Raw genomic sequence first — 26,632 nt, forward strand, 5'->3', positions numbered from 1 at the left:
TTTAGTATAATCAGCTCTGATTGGTTGAATTGCAAAGTTTATCTTCAATAACATTTCAAAATATGTGTATATATTATGAAAGAGGTGGGATGTCATGGTTCCTGTAATAATGATGATGTAACTATACACTCTTGTGAAGGTATACAAAAATATATTAGTAAAATACACCGTACCGTTAGTGATCTTACATCAACAACATCTTGTACAAGAGACGTTTATTCATGTTCTACCAGTTCACCAAAACAACAACAATTAGAATATAGAATAGAATAATCTGCATGATTTAGACGTAAGGGTCTTCTTTCTCATTTTATTCAGCGTAAAACCACTAGAGAGAATAGGAATAGTATATGAAATCTACCCCCACGGCAAATAATAGTACTACGATTTAAATCACTTATATGTGTATATATTGACCATAATTTGTTTTTTGGATAACCCCCACGCATATATCGCCCTTTTATACATTGAATACATATATATATATCGACCAGAGAGAAAAAAAATAAAATTGTGACAGAAGATGAAGAGTGTATAGAAACAAAGGTTTTTTTTTATTACCGAAATATGCGTGGGATGGGTGCAATAAGTTTAGAACGTGGGATAGTAATATAATATAATAAAATTAAGATATACATCTCTTCAAGAAGCTTAATTTATTTTAAACCAATAGAAGAATGGCAATCTTCATATATAGATGAACCAACTACACCTAGTTTTATTTTCGTTACAAGTATTTACCTCTCGAGGTACTAAACCATTTCTCCCTCTGGTAAGAAATAATATTTGAGAATGAATGAGCTCGATTTTTAGGAAATTGTAATATCATATATAATATTAGTTGCCATGTACTGTTACGCGCTTGTGAATTACGTTGACATATGACAGAATAACATGTCGTACATACTATTAAAAAAGGGGACATATATATACAGATATATTGTTAGAATGAGAGTTCAATCGTACTGTATGTTTTCTTTACGTGTAATGTGATATTCTAACAATTGTTTATTCTTCCACAAATTTATATTTAATAGTACGGCTCAATAGATATATTTTTATTTGTTAAAAAACAACAACTCGTAATAATCATAATGCCGCGATTTCTATCATTTATTTATTATATTTGAATAATTTGAGCGGTATTATAAAAGCAACGAAGAAAAATAAAAAAGCATTTTATCATTGCCGCACCAAAAAGCGTTTTCAATATTACTCATAATTTCGCAGTGGTAAAGCAATAATACTGTTCAAATAATTGATGCCTTAGTTCCGTCCAACTTACATATTATCTTTTTGTGCTTAAAATATTCTTATGTCTCTCACATCAACTTAAACTGTGTAATACTACAAAATGACTATGAAGTATATTGTTCGAATCCATCAGATTGTCGATTATCATTAACAAGAGATGGAAATTCCAAGATCAGTATATAAACACCTGATAATCTTCAAATCATCTCCCCAAGATCACACTGTCTTGATTGGTCAACCTTACTCTTAACTGCCAATATGTATATGTATCGCTGAAAACAAGTATATACAAATATGTATTTTGACCTTTACCTTTTGAAGTGAGGACTATGTATGGGTAAGTATCTTCCCGTTACTATATATTTTACTTCCCCTCCCCCGCCATTCATACATTCACAACTACAATACTACCTAAAACAAACGCCAAAATCAATATAATAATATAATTATAGTGTATACATACGTAAATTAATGTAGCCTCACCTCACGCTATGTACAAAACACAATAGTGAGAAACGGATGACCGTCCCATTCATCACTGAAACTGTCTCCGCCACTCCATGAAAAGTTGCCATTCGATTCGCAGAGCCAAAGCGGGCAAAACAAAGAAACGAAAAAAAAGTGTGTGGAATTAAAAATGAAAGGAGGGGTGCATTACTTTATTTGTAAAGTGTTCCATAACGAATATTTCAATATTTCAATATTGAATGAATGAATGAATGAACGTGGTCATCAATTTTCTCTCGCTTTTTGTCTTTTTTTCGGTTCCGCATATGCTTGTCATTCCTTTTTTTTTGCTTGTGCTTCTTTGATGTCCGCGTCATAACTATGAAAGAAGGTATAATATGAAATAAATAACGTGTGATTGAATAGTACGGGGACAAATGACCCAATATTTTTATTATTATTATTTTTTAACCCCTCTTAGGATGAGCAATACATGAATTACGTTTATATATATAGTTGAAATTCTTATTTTTTTTTCTTTTTAACTGTAGTTATACATATTCAAAAATAATACTTGAATTACATACACATATATATACATTTGTTCTATTTTAATACAACTAAAGAACTCACTCATAGAAATACACAAATAAATTCGTTAGTTTTTTTCACTAATGCCTACACAATTTAAAATATCCACCGGTAGAGGTGGTGCCGGTAATATACGGTCTTCCAATTCTAAGATTTCACCAAATTATATTAAACAAGGATCTCAAACTCCAAATATCTTACAACCAATATACAGCACTGGACGTGGCGGTGCTGGAAATATGATGAAGAATTATGATCCAAAATTGACTAGAAGAGCTCAAGATGTTGATGAAAATACTATTGCAGATATGAAAGATATCGATGAACAAATTGAAATTAGAAATGAAATTGAGAATATCAATTCTCATCATAGTAATCATAATCATCATGGTAATGATGACGATTTTATTAGTCCCATAATTTCATCAACAGAAAATTATGTAACTAATACCATATCAAACGTTTTATCGCATATCTCATCAGGTGGAGATAAATCTCAAAAGAGCAACGATTCTGATACAATTATTCCAACAAAGAGTAAAATACGAGTACAACATAAAAAAATTAAAAAACAAAATCCAATCATTATTGGTAGAGGGGGTGCAGGTAACATCGTATCTCCTTCATCATCATCAAAATCTGGTTCATCTCATTCAAAATTAAATATTACTGGTTCAAAACAACATAGTAATAAATCTAATCATGCTATTGATAATAACAATACATCTAATAATAATATTCAAAATCAAAAGAAGAAGAAAAAATCATTCATGTCTTCAATTTTTGGTATATTTGCATAATTTATTATTATTATTATTTTTAAATTTTTAAAATAATAGCAATAATAATATCATTACACACTCCAAAGACAAACAATAACTTATTAATCTTTTAAACATTCTTTTCATATAGACACATATACATATTCATAATTTCACAATAATAAAACTATTATTATCATTATCATCATCATCATCATCATAAAACGAATATATATATTTTCTTTTTTATAGCTACAAATAAATTTATATATGTTATATACATACCGATGTTCATTGTACTAATGACCTGATATATATATTTTCTGGTGTATCTGAATCAATTTCTATTTCATCTACTATAGTAGTCAATGTAGTTCCATTTTGTGATTCATATGTGAGACTTATACAATTCTCAGATTTACGTCTAACTCTCTCACATCTATAAAAATACATACTTTTATCATCTCTTAATCGCTTATCATCACCCATAACATCCGAGTTTTCTTTTGCTAGGGAATCATATTCAACCCTATAGTTTTGTTGATATTGATTAGCAAAAAGGTCTTGATTCCACATAAAGCCTTGAGATTGAGACACTGTAACACAATATTTTTTTATGTGGCACGACCCAGTTCCTACGTTATAACCTCTATATGAATTATTTTCACTAGTTAATGAATAGACTATTGGTTTTTCACTATCTAACATAGTGGTAGATAGACAAAGTTTTCTAGTATTAATGATCTTACTATCTTGAGTCATAATTATACTTTCGTTATTTTCTTATTGGCAATATTTCAAATTTAATAATAACGATATCAAATCAAAGATATGTTTATAGTTATAAACACATCTTCAATAAGTATATTTTATATATATTTGAACTCTATTTTTAAAAATATAAAGTGCCTGATTTACTGTCAAATGTTAAAGGAAATTAGGGGCACCATCTCTATGTGCACAAGTGAGGAGAAATATGCGGCATGATAAGAAAAAGGTGATTTGTTGTTGTTTCCTTGTTTAGTTAAATGACTAATAATAGAGAAAATACGTATGCATACCCATATTAACAAGAAGTTAATATATATTTTGTTTCTGCTATTGATGTTGATAATATATTAAAGATTATATCGTGAACCGGTAGACGATCATTTAAGTTTTTTTAATCCTTATATTTATTTTACTGTGACAGGTATTAAAAGTACGCTACTGAGACACGTTGCAAAGATAAATGTTTATGCTACACCAATAATAACAACAATATTAGTAGGATAGAAATAGCCACTAATGAAATAAACGTTTATAAGACTATAATTATCACCAATCTAGTGAGACATAGAGAGTAATTAGTTATATCCTTCTTTAATGTTATTAACAGAAAATGCGCGTTGTTCAGAAAAATTATACCAATTTAACTTGTTTTAATGTAAATTACCTCTATACAAATTAATGGAAAACGACGCGAAAGTAATAATCAATAAATAAAAAGAAATACACGACTCTTCAGTTCTTAAATTTTCATTTTAGATACAATAGATATACTTAAAAATTACAAGAGAATAAGTAGTACTAACATTCACTTCCATTTCAACTAAATTTTCAATTTAACTTCTATTTTTGATTGCAATATAACAGAAACTTATTGTTACTAGTTAACAAGTACTATCGAATATATGTTTATATCGACAATTCAAACTTTCTCAAAATATCATAGATCATCACTACGACTACTTCATAACAACAGCAATACTATTCTATCATCAATAACACATCCTTTTACCAATAAAATAATGTCTAATAACAGTAAAAAACAAGCTACTTTAGCTCGATTCTTCACTTCCATAAAGAAAACAGAGCCTACTTTAGAAAAAGAGGAAAAATTTGAACCTATTCAAAAATCAAATGCTAGAGTATCAGAAATGTCAAATGAATCTCCAATTAAAAAACCAAAGATTGAATATACACCAGAGGCTCAAACAATTACTCCCCAAGAGAAAAAGAATACTGATGGTCCATTTGTCTCGAAGGTTCCTTACAATGATCTATGTTCTTTATTTGAAGAAATAGAAAAAACATCTTCAAGATTATCTATCATTAAACTTTGTTCAGATTTCATGATCAAAATAATGAAAGAGGACAACAGAAATTTAATTCCAGTGACCTATTTATGTATTAATAAATTAGGTCCTGACTATATGCCGGGTATGGAATTAGGTTTAGGGGAAGGGTTATTAATGAAAACCATTAGTGAATCATGTGGTAAATCATTATCACAAGTTAAACTGGAGTATAAGGATACTGGGGATTTAGGTCAAGTAGCAATGACTGCAAGAAGTATCCAGCCTACTATGTTTAAACCCAAACCTTTAACAGTTGGTGAAGTATTTCAAAATTTACAATTAATTGCATCATCACAAGGGAAGGATTCACAAACAAGAAAGATAAAATTGATTAAGAGAATGCTTACGGCATGCGAAGGTGTAGAGGCCAAATTTCTAATCAGGTCATTAGAATCAAAACTTCGAATTGGTTTAGCAGAGAAGTCTGTACTAATATCATTATCAAAGGCCCTTTTGGTGAACGAATACGAACAAAACAAAAATATTGATACAGAACTTATTGAAACCGCCGAACAAAAGATTAGAAATGCATTTTGCCAAGTTCCAAATTATGAAATTATTATTAATTCATGTCTAGAATATGGTATAATGGAATTGGAGACACATTGTTCATTAAGACCCGGTATTCCATTAAAACCTATGTTGGCCAAGCCAACTAAAGCAATCACAGAAGTGTTAGATACTTTTCAAGGACAACATTTTACATCCGAGTATAAATATGATGGTGAAAGAGCTCAAGTGCATTTGATGCCAGACGGAACTATGAGAATATATTCACGTAATGGTGAAAATATGACAGAGAGATACCCTGAAATTAACATCCATGATTTCGTTAAGGATAGTGATGAGACTAAGACTCTAATTTTGGATTGTGAAGCTGTTGCATGGGATAAAGAACAAGAAAAGATTTTACCATTCCAGGTGTTAAGCACTAGAAAACGTAAAGGTGTTGACATTAAGGATATCAAAGTCAGAGTATGTCTGTTTGCATTTGACATATTATGTCTCAATGATACTAAGTTAATTAACCATCCATTAAGAGAAAGAAGAGAAATATTACACTCTGTAACCAAGATGGTTCCTGGTGAGTTCCAGTATGCCACAGAACTAACTACTAATAACATAGAAGAGTTACAAAAATTCCTTGACGAATCTGTCAATCATTCTTGTGAAGGCTTGATGGTTAAAATGTTAGACGGTGAAGAATCGCAATATGAACCAAGTAAAAGATCTCGTAATTGGTTGAAATTGAAGAAAGATTATCTAGACGGTGTTGGTGATTCCTTAGATTTATGCGTCCTAGGTGCCTTTTTCGGGAAAGGTAAACGTACAGGTAAATATGGTGGTTTCCTCCTAGGTTGTTATAATCAAGACACAGGAGAGTTCGAAACTGCCTGTAAGATTGGTACTGGGTTTTCAGATGAATTATTGCAACAGTTATACGATAGATTAAGCCCGACAGTAATTGATGGTCCTAAAGCCACATATGTATTTGATGCCAGTGCCGAACCAGATGTATGGTTTGAACCTACAGTGCTATTCGAGGTGTTAACTGCTGATTTATCTCTTTCACCTATCTACAAAGCAGGTAGTGCCACCCAAGATCGTGGTATTTCGTTAAGATTCCCTAGATTTATTCGTTTAAGAGACGATAAAGGAGTTGAAGATGCTACATCTTCAGAACAAGTAATAGAATTCTACGAAAGTCAAACTCATATACAGAATTAAGTACAGCATTATATAACAAAATCCCAAAGCAAAAAAAGTGGGGTACCAGACTTTAATATATATCATATACTAATTATATATACATTTTAATGATATTTGTTTCTCTTCTGTGACAAATATTCACACACAGTTTTTATTCAATTAATCAACTGCCAAGCACCATTTATAAATTGATATCTGGCAACCTTTGTTGCTTTATTTTTATTTACTAAAACGCAAAGGATATTTATTATACGCAGAAAATGGAAACGAAAATGGAAAAAAAAAAATATTTGAAAAAAATAAAGAAGGGGAAAGGTGTAACAAGGAAGGGGAATTAATATTGAGAGGTTAGTTGAGAATTAAATAATCCAGAAAAATTCTGGAAACAAATAGTTATTGAAAACTGGTAAAGTGTGTATTTACTGATTGAATACTAATTTGTCATAACTTTGCCAATTACAATCACAGAAAAAGATTTACTCAGTTACACAAATAGCTAAGGTTACTCCTCGTGTCTGAATACTATAGAATAACAATACAGTTACGGACTCCGAATTTCATTCAGTTATTATCTTAATATCTATTTGATTTCAATTCGCTAAATAAGTGATATCAGAGAGCTATTCTTATTATAATTAACAATGATTGTATCCAGATTATCTTCTATCAATAGTCTTAGGACTATATCACCCTCTATCAGTGGTATTAATTTTAGTCAATCACGTACTATTGTTGGATTTGTGAGAAATGCACTAGGTCTGGAACCTCCTCCAAATCCTGATGAGCCTCAAGTAGGTAATAGATTTTTTCCTTGGGAACAATCTCCATCTGCTGATTTACGTGAAAGGGCTGCTAGAATCAAGAAATTAGCTAAATGTCCTGTGACTGGAAAGGATATTGAATATACTTGTCCAATATCAGGTATCCCAACTCATCACTCTAGGGAAGCTTGGGAAAAGGATGAAAATTATCATAAGAATAAGATCTATGAAAAATTAAAAAAGGTTAATATGTACGAACATGATTTAAGAAGTGGTAGATCTTTCCCAGAATTCAATTTTCCTCATGCTCAGGGGATGGATCGTGCAATCAATTTACAGAACTGGGATTTATATTTTTACACTAGAGGATTTTACTCTATGGATACAGAATTCCAATTGGCTACTGTTACCAAAATGTTAAGTTACCCATTAACGATTGGCTCTATTCTGCATGAATTTTCACCTTACTCCTTATACCCTCGTGGTCCTATAACACTTGAAGGTCTTAAATCTATTGCTGCTCTAAGGTATACTCTGTACCCTCAACAACATAAAACTGCCACTCCAAAGGATAGGCCAACAAGAATCTTTATTCTAGGTGCTCGTGCTGAGAGTCAACTTCCTGGTCACGTTTGGAAACAATTGCAATACTTGTTTCCAACTCAAAGTTTTGATATTCATTTTATTGGTCCGGAATGTATGATAAATCAGGATAAAGTGAATAGCGAAGCTATATCTGTAACTGGTGGGGAATCTGGTACATCATCTCCAGATACCATACCATCTGGTAAGCCATTATCTAAGAAAATCGATGAAACTTTATCGTTAATTTACCATCCTCAATATTTCCATACATTACACGAAGCACAGGAGTTTTTCCCATACGACCCATATAACGATGTTTTCTTTACGTTCCACCCTGGGTATGCCTCTCCTGAAAACCAAGATCTTTGGATGAATAGTACCATGAAGGCACTATTGGACACCAAATGCGCTATCTTTACCACTGGTTTCAACAAATCAGATTTACTAAACGATGTTGAAATTCTACAAAAGAAATACGGTAAGGAACTTGATATGATGATGGAACCAACTAAAAACTTATTTAGCTCTACCAAATGGGAATTAAACGACATGAACCCACAAGAAGTGTATCAATTCAATATGTATATTGCTGGTTACAGAGGTAAGAGATACCATGCTGTCAAATACACTTGAACAGGGTACTGAAGGATTCCAACTGAGGAATGGTACAGTACTAATAAAGAAGAAATGATATTTGTAAAAACTACCTTCATTTACAACATAATTTGAATGTACTACCCTATTGTTTATGTCCCTAATTCTTACATTATGTCTAACTATATATATATATTATTAATATCTTTCATGTAAATAAAGATAAAAGATAAATTTACAAAATAAAACAAAACCACTCACAGTTAAAATGAACAGAGGTTTATTTCTATTGACCCCGTTTTTAAAATTAAATGATGTAAATATTTAAATGCAGAAAATAAGAAAAGGTAAATGAAATTTCAATAGAAGTATATTCTATAGTTTCATAAAATTATTATTACATAATGGCATTATAAAAGAGTAAAAAATCTCTTTGACATTTCTCCCATCTTTGGGGATCAAAAAACACATATGATCCTCTCTCACTAAGACCGTCCTGCGAAACTATAGGTTCCATCATCGGATCTTTGGTCAACCATGCTTTTAATGTTTTGTGATACCTCCAATTACGTTTTCTTAGTTCTAAGTATGTTAGTTCCTGGATGACTGTTCCAGGATGCTTATAAAACAGATAAAACAATGTTTCATCTTGAAATAATGCTACACGTTGTTGATCGGTTTGTACTGAGTCGAATGAAGGTGGTGTAACTTTCGATTGTAAAACGTCAGGAATATCACGAAATGATTCGGGACTGTAAAATGCAGGTTCCACTTCACTTCTAGACGTTTCTGCCCAAGGTGATTGAAATGTATCCAGTACTCTCTGTCTCTTGTCACCTTTTGGAATACCTAGCGAATATGACATGCACGATAAATCTGTACCAATCGTCATGGAATGATCATACTCTTTTGTTTCTTCTGTTTGGTTCAATTCCACCAGGGGAACTAATGCTTTCAAACCGAATTTATCCATGGTTTACGTATATGATAATAGAACTCGAAATGTAATTTGATGTTATTGAGGAATATAAATGTTCGAAAAATAATGTGTGTTTCCTTATACAGATGCCTAATCGATCAGTTGTTATTAAGTCTCAACTTACTTTTATTTCAAACATTGTAGGAAGTTCCCTGTCTTTTTGTTAAATGTATTCACTATTTATTTACGTTACCAATTTTTGTTTCCCGTTTTCCTATCAAAGTGGAGGACAACGCCGTTAAAATAAATTGAAATTTCAAAATTTATTTCAAAGTAATCTTTGTTGGGCAGGATGAGTCGATGATCAAGAAAATACACAGATACATTTAGTTTACTTCAAAGTTGTATAATAATTAATTGATCTACTTTCATTTAACTAGATATTCCCATAGTTTCTATTTGCTAAATAAATAAGTACAGTATCATTTATATATACATACACGCAGAATGGGAGAACTACGCAGACACAAACCCAATCTTCTAATTACGGGCACTCCAGGTTGTGGTAAATCTACCACATGTGAATTATTACAACGTAATCTTCCTGGTTACAAATACTACGATATTTCTAGTTTTGCGAAAGAACATAATTGTTATGACGGTTATGATGAAGGACGTAAGTCACATATTGTCGATGAGGACAAATTACTCGATGAGTTGGAACCTCTATTAGCTGGTGGTGGTAGTATTGTAGATTGGCATGTAAATGATGTGTTCCCAGAGAGATTAATAGACCTGGTGGTGGTATTAAGATGTGATAACTCAACTCTATATGATAGACTAAATAAGAGGGGATACCATGACTCCAAGATTCAAGAAAACTTAGATGCAGAAATTATGGGCGTATTGTTACAAGATGCAATGGAATCATATGAACAAGAAATTGTTGTTGAATTACAAAGTAATAACACCAAGGAGATGGAAGCCAATGTAGATAGGATAACAGCTTGGGAAAATATGTGGTTAGAAGAACACAAGGATGGAGTATCTAGTGAACCGCCAAAACAAGGTCACAAGACAACAACAGATGATAGTGAAGAAGAAGTAGAAGAAGAGGAAAAAAATGAGGAGGAGAAGGATGAAAGTTCAGTCAGTTCATCTGGAGATGAGGAAAATGAATAAACGATTTCATTTGCGAAATCAAATTATCCTATTTACCATACTAAATATAACTCCAAAAAAGGATAGTACATCCATACTTAATAGCACATTTAACAAAAGTAATATGATGTCAATAAATATTTTATATAATATTGTTAATTCAACGTAGCATTATGTCCTTAAAATCATTTTCATCAACGATTAGTTCTCTATTTTATTGATTCATGCCCAGCAAGAAAACCAAACTAAATTGGCCCTTTACGATGAAAATTTTTTCGTTTTCCAAACGCTGATGATTTCGCCGTGATTTGCTGTAAGCGATGCGATGACAGAGGTATGAGCTTGCTAGTCTCAATTGTAACAAGTTGAGGTGAATAGACTGAATACAGCACATTTGTTTTAAAGTACTGATATTTCAATAATACATTATGCAAACTAACCTTCAAATAAAGTAAATAACTTGTTGAAAACGACATCATTCCAGTAAAAAATTGGAGGTCTGTCGATCAGTTCCTAAGAGTTTAGGTTGAGAGTGACACATTTAAAGATCAAACAAAAGAAAAGATAAACTACCTCCTCCCCATCCTTAAACATATATCTATATATTTAATTATCCTTCATTCAATATGCATTATGTGGTTCTGGAACTAGAGGTTGAACATAAAATCGAGACACCTAAAGATCACTCGAGGGTATCTAAGATTTTGTATCAAATAGTCAATGAGAACGGTCTATTATGTGTATTTCCTGAGGAAGGATCAACTGTAGTACCTTCGATAACGATAGATAATGAGGCAAATGCTTTCCAGGATGCCATAAAAGAGCTAGATATCAATATTAATCGCGTGGTAAAAGATGATACTTTTGTGCTGTGTTCATTATTTTCAACTTGGCATATCAGAGTTACTATCCAACGTGAAGCTCGTGATTTGGGTTATCAATTACCTACATATTTAGGCCACCCAGTGATATTTGACCTGAAGAAAGAATATTTAAGATGGATTCAAAATCATAAGAATTTACTAATAAAAGAAGAAGATAATCGTACATCCGAAACCGGTGAGGACGAAGAAATTACCGATAAGGTTGATAAAGAGGATGACGGCGAAAAAGAAGAGAGTGATAACGAAGAAAATAATACCCGTGTTGATACTCAGATCCATGACAGTTCTATCAAGAACTCAGACGAACTAATGTCGCAAATATTGCAAGTAATGGATATCACACACCCAGAAGATTTACCGATGATGGTAAATATAAGCATTAGCACAGAACTTTTAATCAAATTATATGCACAATGTGAGTGCGAAATAGATGAAAAAGGTGTCCTGACACAGCCCTATGATTCTTTGTCAGATTATAATGCATTCCTGGATAGAGAATCAACCACTTTGTATATAAACAATCTACCGCAAGATACTACTCAAAGTGAACTAGAGTCCTGGTTTTCTCAATTTGGTTCTAGACCAATTGGATTTTGGACGATCAAGAAAACTACAAGATCCGATGAGAACACTGGTTCCCAGATGATTTTAAATAACTGCCCATATGTTGAAGAACCTGATAGTATATCAGGATTTATTATTTTTCAAACTAATCAGGAAGCAAAAGAGGCATTACTATTAAATGGCCGATCCGTACTTTCCAATGTAGCTAATATCAAACAACCAAGGGTTGTCGAACATGTTGTAGAGATTGAACCTTCATGTAGTAGCGTGCTGGAAAAGGCTCATGGTGTGTTGGCATCATTCCCACAGAGTAAAAATAAACCAAGGCCTGGTGATTGGACTTGTCCATCATGTGGTTTCTCGAATTTCCAACGTCGGACAGCGTGCTTCCGTTGTACCTTCCCAATTCCGTTGAATCTTGTGGCGACCAAATCACATTATAACATTGAAAAGACGGGTGGAAATAGTAATAATAGCAATAGTAATAATAACAATACCAGTAGTGGGGCAACTACAGCAAACATGAATTCTAATAACTCCAATATAAGATCTAATGGTGCTATGAATCATTACATAAATCATAATGGACAACAACATGGTAGTAATGGATCAAATGTTCCATTCCGTGCAGGTGATTGGAAATGTACTTCATGTCAATATCACAATTTTGCTAAGAACGTAATGTGTTTAAGATGTAATAAACCAAAGATAAGGCAAGCCAATAGAAATGGAATGAATAGTAATGGGGTACGTATGTGGGAAACACATACGAATAATTATTTAAATCAAGAACAAAATCGGTATAGTAATAATTACAATGGGCGTAGTCGTGAGGACACGATGAAATCAGATAAATCACGTTAATTTAGTTCTGTTTTTCTCTTTTTTTTGCCATATAGATATACGTATATATATATAAACAATATTGCTATAGATAATATATATATTTATATAGGGAGAGAAACCATTACTTATGAATAAGAAAGAATGAATTTAATTGCTTAGAATTTCAATACAGTTCTTAGACAAGTACCATTGTGTAAATCTTCAAAACCTTCATTAATTTCATTAAATGGTCTTCTAGCTGTAATAAATTCGTCAACCTTTAATTTCTTTTCTTGGTAGCTCTTAATCAAACCACCCATTTCTGATCTACCTTTGATACCACCAAAAGCAGAACCCTTCCAGACTCTACCGGTGACCAATTGGAATGGTCTAGTTGATATTTCTTTACCTGCATCAGCAACCCCAATGATCACAGATTGACCCCAGCCTTTATGACATGCCTCCAGAGCACTACGCATGACATCAACGTTACCAGTACAATCAAACGTAAAATCTAGACCACCATCAGTCATCTCAACCAATTTATCAACAATAGTTTGACCTTCAGTTAATTTCAAAGGATTAATGAAATCAGTAGCACCAAATTCAAGAGATACAGTTTCTTTGTTATCATTAATATCAACAATTATGATACGAGATGCTCCTCTAGAATGAGCACCTTGTACTACGGAAAGACCCACCGTACCAGCACCAAAGACAGCTACAGTATCACCTTTTTGAACATTAGCAGTCTTAATCGCAGCACCATAGCCTGTAGTGACACCACAACCCAATAGACAAACAGATTCTAATGGAGCAGTTGGATCAATGGCAACGACAGATACCTCTGCAACAACAGTATATTCAGAGAAAGTAGAACAACCCATAAAATGAAATAAGGATTCACCTTTAGAATTATGGAAACGAGAAGTACCATCTGGCATTACACCTTTACCTTGAGTAGCACGAACAGAACCACAAAGGTTAGTCTTACCTGATTTACAGAATTTACAAACGCCACATTCAGCAGTGTACAATGGGATAACATGATCACCGACTTTAACAGAAGAGACACCTTCACCTATAGATTCGACGATACCAGCACCTTCATGACCTAAGACACAAGGAAATAAACCTTCCGCATCCTTACCAGATAGAGTGTAGGCATCGGTATGACAAATGGCGGTATTGACAATCTTAATACGAACCTCGTGAGACTTTGGAGGATCAACGGTGATAGTCTCTACAACTAAAGGAGCATTAGGTTTATAAGAAACAGCAGCTTGACAATTAATAGGCTTTCCAACAGTAGACATTTTGCGTAAGGATGTAATTGAATTTAATGGTACTATACTACGTGTAAATGATCTATGAAATAAACGAATCGATGAATAGTTGAATAATCTCATTATCTTTCTAACTTCTTCAATATCGAAAAACAGATTATTTCTTCAAGTAATTAGGAATATGAAACTATGTTAACATATTAACTAATATCTATTAGCTAATCAACTTAGGAGGAAAGAAGAAAAGATATTCCACGCTTAGGTAAATCCCTGAATTAATCCGTTCAAACGATTGAGAACTACGACCATTTCAGAGCAAATTATCTTATCAGGGGAAAATGTGAGAGCTAGTCAGGGTAATGTATATGTTTCTAGTGGTCTTTTCCTCGTTGGCACGTGACACATAAAACGTATACACGTGACTTCAGCTATATATAGATATATATATATAACAAATTACTATTATGTAGTATTAGTGGTAATCAGGCATTATTAGTTTGTATGACAATACGTTCTATCATATTATATGATAAGAATCGAAGAACGTTGTTATAAACACGTTTTAGTTAAGCGTTGATCCCTCAAAAGGTCGAGGATGTACCGACCCCCCTTAACGCAGAAAAAAGATAAACTATACAAATATAGCAAAACTAATGTATAATCTACGTGATATATATATATATCTCCATACTTATCCAAACATGATCCTGATAATAATCGTAACATATCCATTCAGTAAATTCATTTTCTAGTAGTTCCATGGCATTCACTCGTTTGTTCCGTTCTTGTCGTTCAACGAGAGGTGCGTGAGTTCGAATAACTTTTCTACGGATAAAATACTGAATGAGTTAAAAAAAAGTGAAAGGCACCACCGACAATTGGGGTTCAAAAATTTGGAAAAGCGGAAAGGCGAACTTCGTTTTGCTACTCCCTCCACCCCGGAACTCAAGAATATCTGGCTATGAGGCTGCTATAACGAGATTAAAATGTAATAAAACAAAGATATAACAAGATTAATAGAGTCATACTACTGGGAAGAAGTAGGGCTTTTCGAATAAAGTGATACTATCACTACTCCATTTGTACACGCAAGCGTATATATATACAGAGAGATATACTCATAAATACAACACTGCAATATGTTGCGTTCAGCTAAGAACATTATGAAGGGTTACTCCAATGCCCAGGTGCTAGTGAGAAATGCTACCGCAAACTCAGATGAACAGATCTCTAGGGATAATCTAGATGAAATAAGTCAGTTGACATATTCAAATGCAGAATTTTTTGATATTATGGATATGTTAGACAAGAGAATCAACGATAAAGGGAAATATTGGCGTCATGTCGCTAAATCTATGACGGTGTTGGATTATTTGGTAAGATTTGGTTCAGAAAATTGTGTGCTATGGTGTAAAGAAAACCTTTACATTATTAAGACTTTAAGAGAATTTAGATATGAGGATGAAACGGGTGTTGATAAGGGACAGATCATTAGAGTGAAAGCTAAAGAGTTAACAAGTTTATTAATGGATGATGAAAGATTACAAGAAGAAAGAAGAATGAATAAATCGGGTAGTCGTAGAAACCGTAAAGGCAATTCAAATAATGATAATGGTTATGATGATGATATGAGAAGAGCAATAGAAGCAAGTAAAGGTACTGCCGCAAATGAAGACGCTAGACGTAAACGTGAAGAGGATGAAAGACGTGCTGCTCAACTTTTATTATCAAAGGAGGAGGAGGAATTGAACAGGTTGAAACAATTACAGCAACAGCAACAGCAACAAGCCATGATATTACAACAACAACAACAACAGCAACAGCAACCTATGTACTATGATATCTTTGGGAATCCTATCTCACCTGAAGAATATTTGCAATATCAACAACAACAAGCATTGCTACAACAACAGAATTTGGCCCAACAACAACTTTGGGCTCAGCAACAAGCATATGCACAACAACAACAACAGTTCCAGCAACAGTTCCAACAACAAATTCCATCCACAACTACTGGATCCAATAATCCATTCGGACGTAGTAACTATGATGCTCTGAAGGTTATTAATGATAATAGTACGTCAGCTAACAGTATATCAGGCACAAATTCAGAACCTGTATCTCAACAAAACGTTCAACAAACATTGCCTCAAACTAGAACAGGGAACCAATCTATGTCGGATAAATATAGCGCATTAAATACCTTATTAGCAAGTGGTACAGGTATTGATACATTTGGTAACACCGGTGAACAAAGAATTCCAGCTCAGCATACAAAGACAGGAACATTCATTAATTCCCAAGGGACAGGGTATAAGCAATTTTCCGAGGTAGATATGAATAAACCAAATCCATTTTTAAATTCTCAATATACCGGTTTACCTTCCACCAATATTGCACCATCCTATACAGGTTTTGGCTTTGGTAATCAACATCAAACTAATCCAAATGGAAACAACTTAGTTGACTTATGAACGATATACAAATATATAGATACATGTAAGATAAAATAATAAAGTTTACGGAAAATATTTACTTTAATAATTATTAATTAATAATATTTATATATATATTATACAAATGTTTCATATATCTCATTACATATCCAACATGAGAAGTCCGATTATTTTTTCGAGGTCATCATATTCAAGTACTAACTCTTGATTGTGACCATTAAGTTCATGATTTTCGATGGATCTTAGGGTCGCCTCCTGAACGAATGATTCAAGATATTTGCTGATACCTTCAATGACCTCAGGAGTTACAGTTAGTTGTTTATCCACCAAATAATGTTTAACCAATCGAGAAATCGTCTCTCTGGGTATTGTCGCCTTTTCGTCCATAGCTCTTTCACTTTGTTACTTCTTGATTATATGTTTGTCTGTGTTCTGTTTGTGAAACTCTCTTTTTATTAGTCAAACTACGACACGATCTGATATTAATTATAAAATTTCCCGAACATAACCATTTTAGGCGCGGTCTTTATAAAAATAATGGTCACACATTTATATCAAATATCATATTAAACTTTTATTTACATATCATAATTAATATAAATTGAAATCATTAGTTAATGATATTCTTAGTTATGTAACGTACAGAAATTTATAGTAAAAAAAAAAGGAAAAAAAACTTATAAACAAAACAGTACATCACTTGTGTATATATTTTCCTCATGAATATTCTTTAATATTTTCGAACCATCCCAATGGAATAATTTCATTATTCGTGTCGCAAAAGAAGTGAAAAAAAATACCGGAAAGGATTAATATTGATGACCTGCTTCTGGAGGATAATTACCTTGATTCTGCATTTGCATTTGCATTTGAGGTTGATACTGTTGTGCATGGAATTGTGGTTGGAATTGTTGTGGAGGTATACCCTGTTGTTGTTGCTGTTGCTGTTGCTGTTGCTGTGGATAATGTTGTGGTGGTAATTGGCCGTTGTTAAATTGTGCAAAATGTTGTTGCTGAGGTGGAATAACTATATTGTTATTAGCATTATTGTTGTTGTGGAAGCTTTGTTGCTCTATTGGTACAGGGATTGGGACATTGTCGCTATTTTCTGCCACATACAAGGATTTGTCAATAGTGGCTGGGATTGCAGCAATTTCAGTTCCTAGTTCTTGTTCAATCTTGTATAAATTGAATCTATCATTCCAATTAATTAAGTTGATGGCTAAACCTAGATGGCCAAATCTACCGGATCTACCGATTCTATGTAAATAAGTTTCTGCTGTCTTTGGGAAGTCGAAATTAATGACAACATTAACAGCTTGAATGTCAATACCTCTAGTCAATAAATCTGAACATACCAAAGTTCTAACTTTACCTTGACGGAATTCGTGGAAAACTTTATTTCTTTCTTGTTGTTTCATTCTTGCATGTGAGTAATAACATGAGTAGCCTAAATCAGTAATTTTTTTAGCTAGTAATTCAACTCTATTAGTTGAGTTACAAAAGATAATAGCTTGATTGATTTGTAACTTTGAAAACAATGTATTTAAACAATGTAGTTTCTGTCTTTCTTCAACAAATGCATAGTATTGAGTAATACCTTTTAAGGTCAATTCTTCCATTAAATTGATTTCATATGGTTTATTTAAATGTTTAACCATAAATTCTTTAACTGACAGAGGGAAAGTTGCAGAAAATAATAAAGATTGATGATTTTTTGGTAAAAAGATTAAGATTTGTTCAATAATTGTTTTGAAATCACGAGAAAGCATTTTATCGGCTTCATCCATAACAAACAAAGAACAATTAGATAAATCTGCAATCTTTCTAGAGGCCAAATCCAATATTCTCCCTGGAGTACCAACAAGAACATGGACTGCGTCATTTAATCTTAAGATATCATCTCTTAGATTGGTACCACCTGTAGTGACCATACATGATATATTACAATGTTTCCCCAAAGTTCTTACGACTTGAGAAGTTTGTAAAGCCAATTCTCTTGTTGGAACCATGATCAATGCTTGGATTTTATTAATCTTTGGTTTAATTTGTTCTAAAGTTGGGATCACGAAAGCTGCAGTCTTACCTGTACCATTTTTAGCTCTTGCTAAGATATCTCTACCGGTAATTGCCACAGGGATAGATTCTTCTTGAATTGGGGAAGGTTTTTCAAACCCCGCTTCAAAGATACCCATCAAAAGTTCTCTCTTTAGACCGAAGTCTTCAAAAGTGTTACCTTTCGTACCAAGAACATCCTCAGTTTGAGGTCTAGTATCTCTCTGTGGGATATTTAATTGGGCTTTCCAATCTTCGTTCTCAGTATTAGTTGAAGTCATTTTATTTTAATTCTAGTGATTTTTCGTCGCAATCTTACTTTATGAATTGTGAGAATAGTATTAGTTAATGAATTTATTGAAAAATTCGGAATATTTACTAATACAATATGATATTGATCAAAAGACAAGTTTTTGTTTCAATTAACTTAATTAGAAAGAAAGGGAAAAAAAAAGGGAAAATATATCTATATCAAATATTCAAATTAAGGATTTATTAAAATTAATAAAAAATAAGAATCCTAATGGAAATGATTTTGTATCTTCTTTAATGTAAACGAAAATTAATGGGGTTTCTTGTTTTATGTTCGTCAAAAAAAAAAAGTTGTAAATGGATGTATATCTATTAGTCTTTTTCTTACACAAACAAAACAAAACGATTATAATTAGTATACTTTGTTCTTAAGGTTGTTGATATTACTATTTAAACAAGTATATATATAACTAAGAATATACATTATAAAGAGAGCCTGATTATAAAATATCTTCCCACTTTCCCTAATCCTTTCCAAAATGTATTATAACTAAAAACAAAATTGAGTTGTTAGTTGCCAATTTTTTCCTCCCTCCACGTTGAAAATAGAAATAAAAATTTTCTGCGAGTCGCCGCCATAAAAATTCAGTATGCACAGGTCCACCCGGCTATAAAATATACGGAGAATGAGACGAACCACCATCGCCATTACTGCCGCCATAAAGAGAGAAAGCGCATTGATTGGGAAAAATGAACGAATAAATTTGATAAAACTTTTTTCCATGTGAGAGGGTAACACCCTGTTCGGAAATAAACTTAGAGGTTTGGAATAATGTTTCAGATCTGATTAACGTTTAATGATTAGATAATGATGTTGACAGATATATATTAAAAGGTATGGAATAGGATGAAAAGGGTTGTAATGACTTGACATGGTCGAGATAATTTAAAAGGGGTAGACTTTATTTTCTGGATTTCGTTAATTAGTATCATAATGATGAAAAATAATATGATGAAGACGACGGCGATGACGTCAGAGGAGAAATATGTAAGTGAGAATGAACCAACGAAATTTCAAGGTACTAGTCTGGTTAGAAAGAATCTAAAACATTTGAAATTGGAAGGATCCACTACTGATGAGAAGGAATCTTCGCAAATGATGACAGAATCGGGTGCAAGAACACAAAGTAATAATGATATAAATATATCGGCTATGTCGAATAACTTGAAACTTAATATGAATAGTGGTGGATTATATGCGAAGAGGGGAATAAAGAAGAAATTGACATTGAATTCAAATAATAATTTTAGAGGTGGTAATGGTATGGTTCCAAACAATGTTCCTAATGGTAATGATCATAAAGTTATTATTCAACAGAAGTCAATTAATGATACTTTACAATCGGGAGTTTCATCTTTATCGTTGAATGATAATGGTACAAATCAATCAAGTATACAATCTACTACTTTAAGTTTGCCTGCAAACACCGATAAAAATTCATCTTCTTTAATATCTCATATTATTGCGAGATCGCAACAGCAGCAGCAGCATATTAGATCAAATAATTATAATAATAATAGATCTCCACAAGGTTCTCCGAAATATAATCGTGATAATGTTATTAACAATATTGATAATCGCAGTAGTAATGTTACACACTGTAATGATAATAAAAATAAGAAAATGACACAAGGAAATAATGATGATAGTACACCTTTAAAAACAATGTCAGCTATGCCTAATATTACAAGAACACAAGTTCCTAAACATAGAAAAGCTAGTCAATATCAATTACAAGATTTAGTACAATTAGGAAAAATAGGTTCTGGTAACTCAGGAACTGTATTGAAAGTCTTGCATGTACCAACATCGACGATAATCTCTAAAAAAGTAATTCCAATTGAGAAAAATAATGATATTATTAATAAACAATTATTAAGTGAATTGCAAATTATGAAAAACATTCAACCTCATCCTAACATTATCACTTTCTATGGAGCTTATTTAAAACAATCTGTCAATTATGACATCATTATTTTAATGGAATACATGGATTGTGGTTCGTTGGATAAAATATTACGTGTATTTAAAAATTTTGTCAAGAGAGATCAACAACAAAATCCTCTCTTTAAACCGCGCACAACATGGTTTAATATACCATCGGTAATGTCCAAAATATCATTTGCTGTATTATCAGGTTTAAATTATCTTTATACCTATTATAAGATTATTCATAGGGATATTAAACCATCTAATGTCTTGGTAAATGGAAAAGGTTCTGTCAAGATTTGTGATTTTGGTGTATCAAAAAAATTGATTAATTCTGTAGCAGATACATTTGTCGGCACATCAACCTATATGTCACCAGAGAGAATACAAGGAAATGGTTATTCTGTGAAGGGGGATGTATGGTCATTAGGTTTAATGGTTATTGAATTAATTACAGGTGATTTCCCATTAGGGGGTCATAATGATACCCCTCGTGGGATATTAGATTTATTACAACGAATTGTTAATGAACCAGCTCCAACATTGCCAAATGAGGAGACATTTTCACGTAGTTTAAAGGATTTTGTTGATAGATGTTGTGTAAAAGAGGCTAAAGATAGAGGTTCGATTAATGAATTGCTTCAACATGAATTTATCACTCATTTCAATAATAATATAGATGGTGAATTGAATGAAAAATACGATATTGAGTTTAAAAGATGGTGTAGGAAAATTAAGTATAAGGCTAAAGTTGATAAGCAGATACGACGTGATATGGTAGAGAGGGCTAAGTTTGAAAAATTGAAACTACAACAAGTATCGTAAGAAATATAGTATGTCTTCGTTTTGTTTTGCTTTTTGTATCTTAACGTATTATAATACTAAACTTGTATTGATGTAGTCGCATTTATCTTGTAATTATGATGCCTTCCATTAGTATAATGTGCTTTATATAATATATAATAGACAATTTAGAAGAGAGAATAATATTCCATTGATTAACGATAATAACAATAATGATAATATATATATATATATATATATATATGTACATATGTGTGTGCATATTATTTACAGAAAACAACACGATGCATTATATCATATCTTGTATATGTATATGATCAATGTCTAATTAGACAGTTTCTTTTCTTGGGAGGTTTTCCAAGAACCGTACGTGTCAAAGCTTCTATACACACCATAAGCAATGAGAAACCCACCAAGGCCTCTTATACCATTCCTCCACCAGGCTGGATTCTTTTCGTTGAAATCTTTTAGCAACACCTTTTTATCCTTGACTATCGCTTTACCACTTACTAAATATCCACCTGTACCAAGAAGAAAAATTGAGTTGAAAATATCACAACTCAAACAATCTTCGATTGGTTTTGATTCTTGTTGAGGATTAAAAACATTGGCGATATTACTCATAGTTTCAATTAAACTGATAAGTAGTTTCTGAGATACATTGGATATACCTATATGGATTAGAGACTAGGTGATTATATAATTATTGTTTTTGTTTTTTCGAATAGGACTTCTTATAATGAGCAGTGATAGTGATAATAAATTAACGAATTTTCAAAAAAAGAGATTGGAAAATATAAAGAGAAATAATGAACTCTTACAAAAATTAAATTTGTCAAAATTATCCAATTCAATCAAGCCAAAAGATGTTAAGATTCATGAAAGGAAGAGTAACGGTTCTAAGATCAAGAGTGCCAAGAGAAGGAAGCTCGAAGAATTAAAACCAGAACGATTACCAACAAGAAGATCGCGTAGATTACAAGGTCAAACTGCAGAACCATCACCAGAATTACCTACATCCTTGGATAATATCAGTGTTAAGCCAGAAGTAGAGGATGTTAAGATTCTTGGTGACCTTAAACTTTCTGATTTAGTTAAAGATGAAGAACAAATGAGTAAGATGGCAAATTTGAAAGTGTCTAGTGGTGATTTCTTTAATGAGCTACGTAATGTCCAGACACAATCGTCTGATGTCAAAGAAGAAGTTAAAATATTTGATAAGATGGAAATGTGGCAAGATAAAGTCATCTATGAGAGAATATCTAGTCTTTTTATCCATCCTTCCAAGGAAAAATTTGTTATGATAGCAGGTGATATTTCAGGTAATGTTGGTCTTTGGAATAAAGATATCAGTAAAGAATTGGAACCAGAAGAAGATGAAGATATTTTTCGTTTTCAATTATTTAGTAAAAATGTGAGTAGAATAGATTGTTTCCCAACAAAGATGGAAAAATTGATTCTTGCATCTTATGATGGGTTTATTAGGTCACTTGATTTAAATAACCAAAAGAGTGATGAATTGTTACAAATTAAGGATCCATATGATGATTTTTTGGGTGTCAGTGATTGTCAATTCAGTTATAGTGATCCAAATGTATTATATTTGACTACATTATCGGGGGAATTTGCTTTATGTGATATGAGAGAGGATTTGAAGAAACAATCTTTAAAACTGAAAAGGTTAGCCGACAAGAAAATAGGTTCAATGGCAATCAATCCTAAAAACACTAATCAAATTGCAACAGGTTCTTTGGATAGAACCATGAAATTATGGGATATCAGAAAATTGGTAGATAAGCCAGATTGGTCTCAGTATGAAGATTATCCAAGTCATGATATTGTTGCTACATATGATTCAAGATTGAGCATCTCTGGTGTGTCGTATTCTCCAACGGATGAAACTTTAGTCTGTAATGGATACGATGATACAATCAGATTATTTGATGTTAAAGAGTCTTCTTTAACTGAAGATTTACAACCAAAATTGACTATGAAACATAATTGTCAAACTGGTAGATGGACAAGTATCTTAAAGGCAAGGTTCAAGGCGAACAAGAACATTTTTGCCATTGCAAATATGAGTAGAGCCGTTGATGTGTATACAAGTGAAGGTCAGCAATTAGCTCATATGGCCACCCCTACAGTTCCAGCTGTGATCAGTTGGCATCCAACTCTTGACACCATCGTTGGTGGGAACTCCAGTGGTAAAGTCTTCCTATTCTCCGAACCAGCCATCAAGAAGGAGGAAGAAGTATAGAGGAGACCTGTGAACTATTGTAATGTAAATAAGAGAGAGAGAGTGTGTGTGTGTATAAATATTAAATATTGAAACCATTTAAAAGTCAAATTCTACCCCAACTTTCTCACCATTATGGTTTATGATAAAATTGGTTTATTTTATCTCTACTGGATCAAGTCAACTGCTACCACATCTTATCAGAACCCCATTCAGTTCCGTATAGTTAATGGAACAAACAGAGAGATAGAGGGGCAGAGATCACCGTCGCTTTGTTGTGTTTTTCCGTCGGTCAATTGTTCTGTGCCCAAGTTTCTGTGCTTCTTCGTTTCTTTGTTGTTGTTGTTGTTGTTTGGCCTGTTCTCCCCCTGCCCCCCCCAGAATGAAAATACAAAAATTTATTGTAAACAAAAACAAACAAAGAGAGAGAGAGAAAAAGAGAGATGGTACAAACAAGAGCTAACGTCAATAAATATAAACTAGATCAAAAACGCTACAATTTTAATAATAGGTTTTGGATTTAATTTTAAACGTTGGGAAAAATATAAGTAGTTATTTTGGATATTCGAAGTGCTGTTTATTGTTTTTAAACTAAGAATTCATTGAAGTTAGGAAACCATTTATTATTTGGAGAAGAACATAGGTTAGCAAAATAATTAGAAAGGTAAAAAAACAATTACATTCATAAAAGTATTTCTTTCTCTCTATTTTTCTTTTTTAGGTGCTGTTTTTAAGAAAGAGTTAGAGTAATATGATGTATCAATCTAAGCAACCATTAGGTAGTAATGAGAACAATCAGTCTGTCTTTACTGAGAAATATGAACAATTCCCAGTTGATGAAACCACTATTGATAAAGAGAATATAATACCTTATAATTATCAATCCATTTATAAAGGTTTACATACAAGTAATTCGGCTAATGTATCTGTCAAGAATACATTAATTAACAAACAATTACAAAATTCGACTCAATTTCAACAACATCGATCTGTGTTGAGTGACGTCACATCTCAGGTAAACAATAAATTAAATAGTGTTCCTTCAAATTCAACATTAAAGTCTGATGGAGGTTCGTCACACTCATCATCTTCGACAACTAATTCTGTGGATGTTTGGAGCAATCACAGTTTAAAAGAACAACAAAAATATAATAACAATTTTAAAGAAGTTAGAAATAGTAATTCTCCAATAGTATTAGAAACTAATGAAAATGGGTCTGATCAAAAATATAATCCTCTTTCGACGGAATCGAATGATATTGTTGAAGATGAGGATGAAAATAATCTAGAAGACGAACAACAAACAAATGAATATTCGGCTATCGAATCTGATGATAATAATGATCATATGATAATACCGTTGGAATTAAAATTTACTAATGAAATTAATATGATACTAGATGAAGCTCATAATACATATTACCGTGATACTCTTGATTTAATGGATGAGGATACATATGATGTAGTTATGGTTGCTGAGTTAACAGATGGAATATTTGATTATTTAAGAAAATTGGAGATGGAATATAAACCAAATCCAAATTATATGCATTATCAAAAAGAATTAAGATGGTCATATAGAAGAATCTTATTGGATTGGATAGTTGAAGTTCATAATAGGTTTCAACTATTACCTGAAACATTATATTTAACTGTTAATCTAATTGATAGGTTTTTATCGAAGAAAAGTGTCATGTTAAACAAATTTCAATTAGTCGGTGCGGCAGCTTTATTTATTGCTGCTAAATATGAAGAGATAAATTGTCCATCGTTAAAGGATATTCTATACATGTTAAATGATGCAAATACAAAAGAAGAAATTATTGAAGCAGAAAGATTTATAATTGATTCATTAGAATTCGAAATCGGTTGGCCTGGCCCTATGTCATTTCTACGAAGAATTAGCAAAGCTGATGATTACGAATATGAAATAAGAACATTAGCAAAATATTTATTAGAATCAACCATTATGGATCCTCGTTTAATATCTATCCCTCCGAGTTGGTTGGCTGCCGCTGCATATTTCCTAAGTAAAGTTATCTTAGGTTACAATTCGTGGTCATTGAAACATACTTTTTATGCAGGTTATACACAGGAACAAATTCTACCATTAGCTACGATAATCTTAGAAAATTGTAGAGATGCATCGCATTGCCACAAAGCAATTTTGAAAAAATATTCAAATTCTCGTCAACATAATTCTGCACAATTGGTAGCCAGATGGATAGGCTCTGCAGAGAAAAAAGTTCAACATGATTCATCTAGTACTTATGGTGATGGTGATGATGATGATAAAAATGAAGAAAGTGGAAGTGATCGATTATAGTCAAAGATATTATTCTTAAGAAAATATTATCATATCCATTTAAGTCACACA

The 26,632-nt window shown here is 32.4% G+C and overlaps 15 protein-coding genes across 15 annotated transcripts; 9 read left to right on the forward strand and 6 right to left on the reverse strand.

Annotated features, from left to right (window-relative positions):
* Positions 1-2,375: 2,375 nt before the first annotated feature.
* On the forward strand, positions 2,376-3,092 carry PAR32 (Par32p; the record flags this gene model as incomplete). Its single annotated transcript, XM_041548289.1, has 1 exon — positions 2,376-3,092. The coding sequence occupies one exon, from the start codon at positions 2,376-2,378 to the stop codon at positions 3,090-3,092; it is 717 nt and encodes a 238-aa protein (XP_041404223.1).
* A 252-nt stretch (positions 3,093-3,344) lies between these two features.
* Positions 3,345-3,815, reverse strand: UGX2 (Ugx2p; the record flags this gene model as incomplete). The annotated part of the gene is made up of 1 exon (XM_041548290.1): positions 3,345-3,815. The coding sequence occupies one exon, from the start codon at positions 3,813-3,815 to the stop codon at positions 3,345-3,347; it is 471 nt and encodes a 156-aa protein (XP_041404224.1).
* A 911-nt stretch (positions 3,816-4,726) lies between these two features.
* Positions 4,727-6,901, forward strand: CDC9 (DNA ligase (ATP) CDC9; the record flags this gene model as incomplete). Its single annotated transcript, XM_041548291.1, has 1 exon — positions 4,727-6,901. One exon carries the CDS (start codon positions 4,727-4,729, stop codon positions 6,899-6,901), a length of 2,175 nt encoding a protein of 724 aa, XP_041404225.1.
* Positions 6,902-7,524: 623 nt separating this feature from the next.
* On the forward strand, positions 7,525-8,862 carry KABA2_01S07986 (uncharacterized protein; the record flags this gene model as incomplete). The annotated part of the gene is made up of 1 exon (XM_041548292.1): positions 7,525-8,862. One exon carries the CDS (start codon positions 7,525-7,527, stop codon positions 8,860-8,862), a length of 1,338 nt encoding a protein of 445 aa, XP_041404226.1.
* A 358-nt stretch (positions 8,863-9,220) lies between these two features.
* CDC36 (CCR4-NOT core subunit CDC36) lies at positions 9,221-9,796 on the reverse strand (the record flags this gene model as incomplete). The annotated part of the gene is made up of 1 exon (XM_041548293.1): positions 9,221-9,796. One exon carries the CDS (start codon positions 9,794-9,796, stop codon positions 9,221-9,223), a length of 576 nt encoding a protein of 191 aa, XP_041404227.1.
* A 453-nt stretch (positions 9,797-10,249) lies between these two features.
* On the forward strand, positions 10,250-10,924 carry FAP7 (nucleoside-triphosphatase; the record flags this gene model as incomplete). Its single annotated transcript, XM_041548294.1, has 1 exon — positions 10,250-10,924. One exon carries the CDS (start codon positions 10,250-10,252, stop codon positions 10,922-10,924), a length of 675 nt encoding a protein of 224 aa, XP_041404228.1.
* Positions 10,925-11,529: 605 nt separating this feature from the next.
* On the forward strand, positions 11,530-13,215 carry NRP1 (Nrp1p; the record flags this gene model as incomplete). The annotated part of the gene is made up of 1 exon (XM_041548295.1): positions 11,530-13,215. The coding sequence occupies one exon, from the start codon at positions 11,530-11,532 to the stop codon at positions 13,213-13,215; it is 1,686 nt and encodes a 561-aa protein (XP_041404229.1).
* A 137-nt stretch (positions 13,216-13,352) lies between these two features.
* SFA1 (bifunctional alcohol dehydrogenase/S-(hydroxymethyl)glutathione dehydrogenase) lies at positions 13,353-14,585 on the reverse strand (the record flags this gene model as incomplete). The annotated part of the gene is made up of 1 exon (XM_041548296.1): positions 13,353-14,585. The coding sequence occupies one exon, from the start codon at positions 14,583-14,585 to the stop codon at positions 13,353-13,355; it is 1,233 nt and encodes a 410-aa protein (XP_041404230.1).
* Positions 14,586-15,601: 1,016 nt separating this feature from the next.
* ENT1 (epsin) lies at positions 15,602-16,936 on the forward strand (the record flags this gene model as incomplete). The annotated part of the gene is made up of 1 exon (XM_041548297.1): positions 15,602-16,936. One exon carries the CDS (start codon positions 15,602-15,604, stop codon positions 16,934-16,936), a length of 1,335 nt encoding a protein of 444 aa, XP_041404231.1.
* A 123-nt stretch (positions 16,937-17,059) lies between these two features.
* MHF2 (Mhf2p) lies at positions 17,060-17,305 on the reverse strand (the record flags this gene model as incomplete). Its single annotated transcript, XM_041548298.1, has 1 exon — positions 17,060-17,305. The coding sequence occupies one exon, from the start codon at positions 17,303-17,305 to the stop codon at positions 17,060-17,062; it is 246 nt and encodes an 81-aa protein (XP_041404232.1).
* Positions 17,306-17,727: 422 nt separating this feature from the next.
* On the reverse strand, positions 17,728-19,254 carry DHH1 (DExD/H-box ATP-dependent RNA helicase DHH1; the record flags this gene model as incomplete). The annotated part of the gene is made up of 1 exon (XM_041548299.1): positions 17,728-19,254. The coding sequence occupies one exon, from the start codon at positions 19,252-19,254 to the stop codon at positions 17,728-17,730; it is 1,527 nt and encodes a 508-aa protein (XP_041404233.1).
* A 968-nt stretch (positions 19,255-20,222) lies between these two features.
* STE7 (mitogen-activated protein kinase kinase STE7) lies at positions 20,223-22,040 on the forward strand (the record flags this gene model as incomplete). The annotated part of the gene is made up of 1 exon (XM_041548300.1): positions 20,223-22,040. One exon carries the CDS (start codon positions 20,223-20,225, stop codon positions 22,038-22,040), a length of 1,818 nt encoding a protein of 605 aa, XP_041404234.1.
* Positions 22,041-22,343: 303 nt separating this feature from the next.
* On the reverse strand, positions 22,344-22,643 carry DMO2 (Dmo2p; the record flags this gene model as incomplete). Its single annotated transcript, XM_041548301.1, has 1 exon — positions 22,344-22,643. The coding sequence occupies one exon, from the start codon at positions 22,641-22,643 to the stop codon at positions 22,344-22,346; it is 300 nt and encodes a 99-aa protein (XP_041404235.1).
* Positions 22,644-22,758: 115 nt separating this feature from the next.
* CMR1 (Cmr1p) lies at positions 22,759-24,276 on the forward strand (the record flags this gene model as incomplete). The annotated part of the gene is made up of 1 exon (XM_041548302.1): positions 22,759-24,276. One exon carries the CDS (start codon positions 22,759-22,761, stop codon positions 24,274-24,276), a length of 1,518 nt encoding a protein of 505 aa, XP_041404236.1.
* Positions 24,277-25,009: 733 nt separating this feature from the next.
* CLB3 (B-type cyclin CLB3) lies at positions 25,010-26,581 on the forward strand (the record flags this gene model as incomplete). Its single annotated transcript, XM_041548303.1, has 1 exon — positions 25,010-26,581. One exon carries the CDS (start codon positions 25,010-25,012, stop codon positions 26,579-26,581), a length of 1,572 nt encoding a protein of 523 aa, XP_041404237.1.
* Between the last annotated feature and the right edge of the window lie 51 nt (positions 26,582-26,632).

This window comes from Maudiozyma barnettii (genome assembly GCF_903064755.1).
Source record: "Maudiozyma barnettii strain CLIB 1767 genome assembly, contig: KABA2_01, whole genome shotgun sequence".
NCBI classification, from domain to species: Eukaryota; Fungi; Ascomycota; class Saccharomycetes; order Saccharomycetales; family Saccharomycetaceae; genus Maudiozyma; species Maudiozyma barnettii.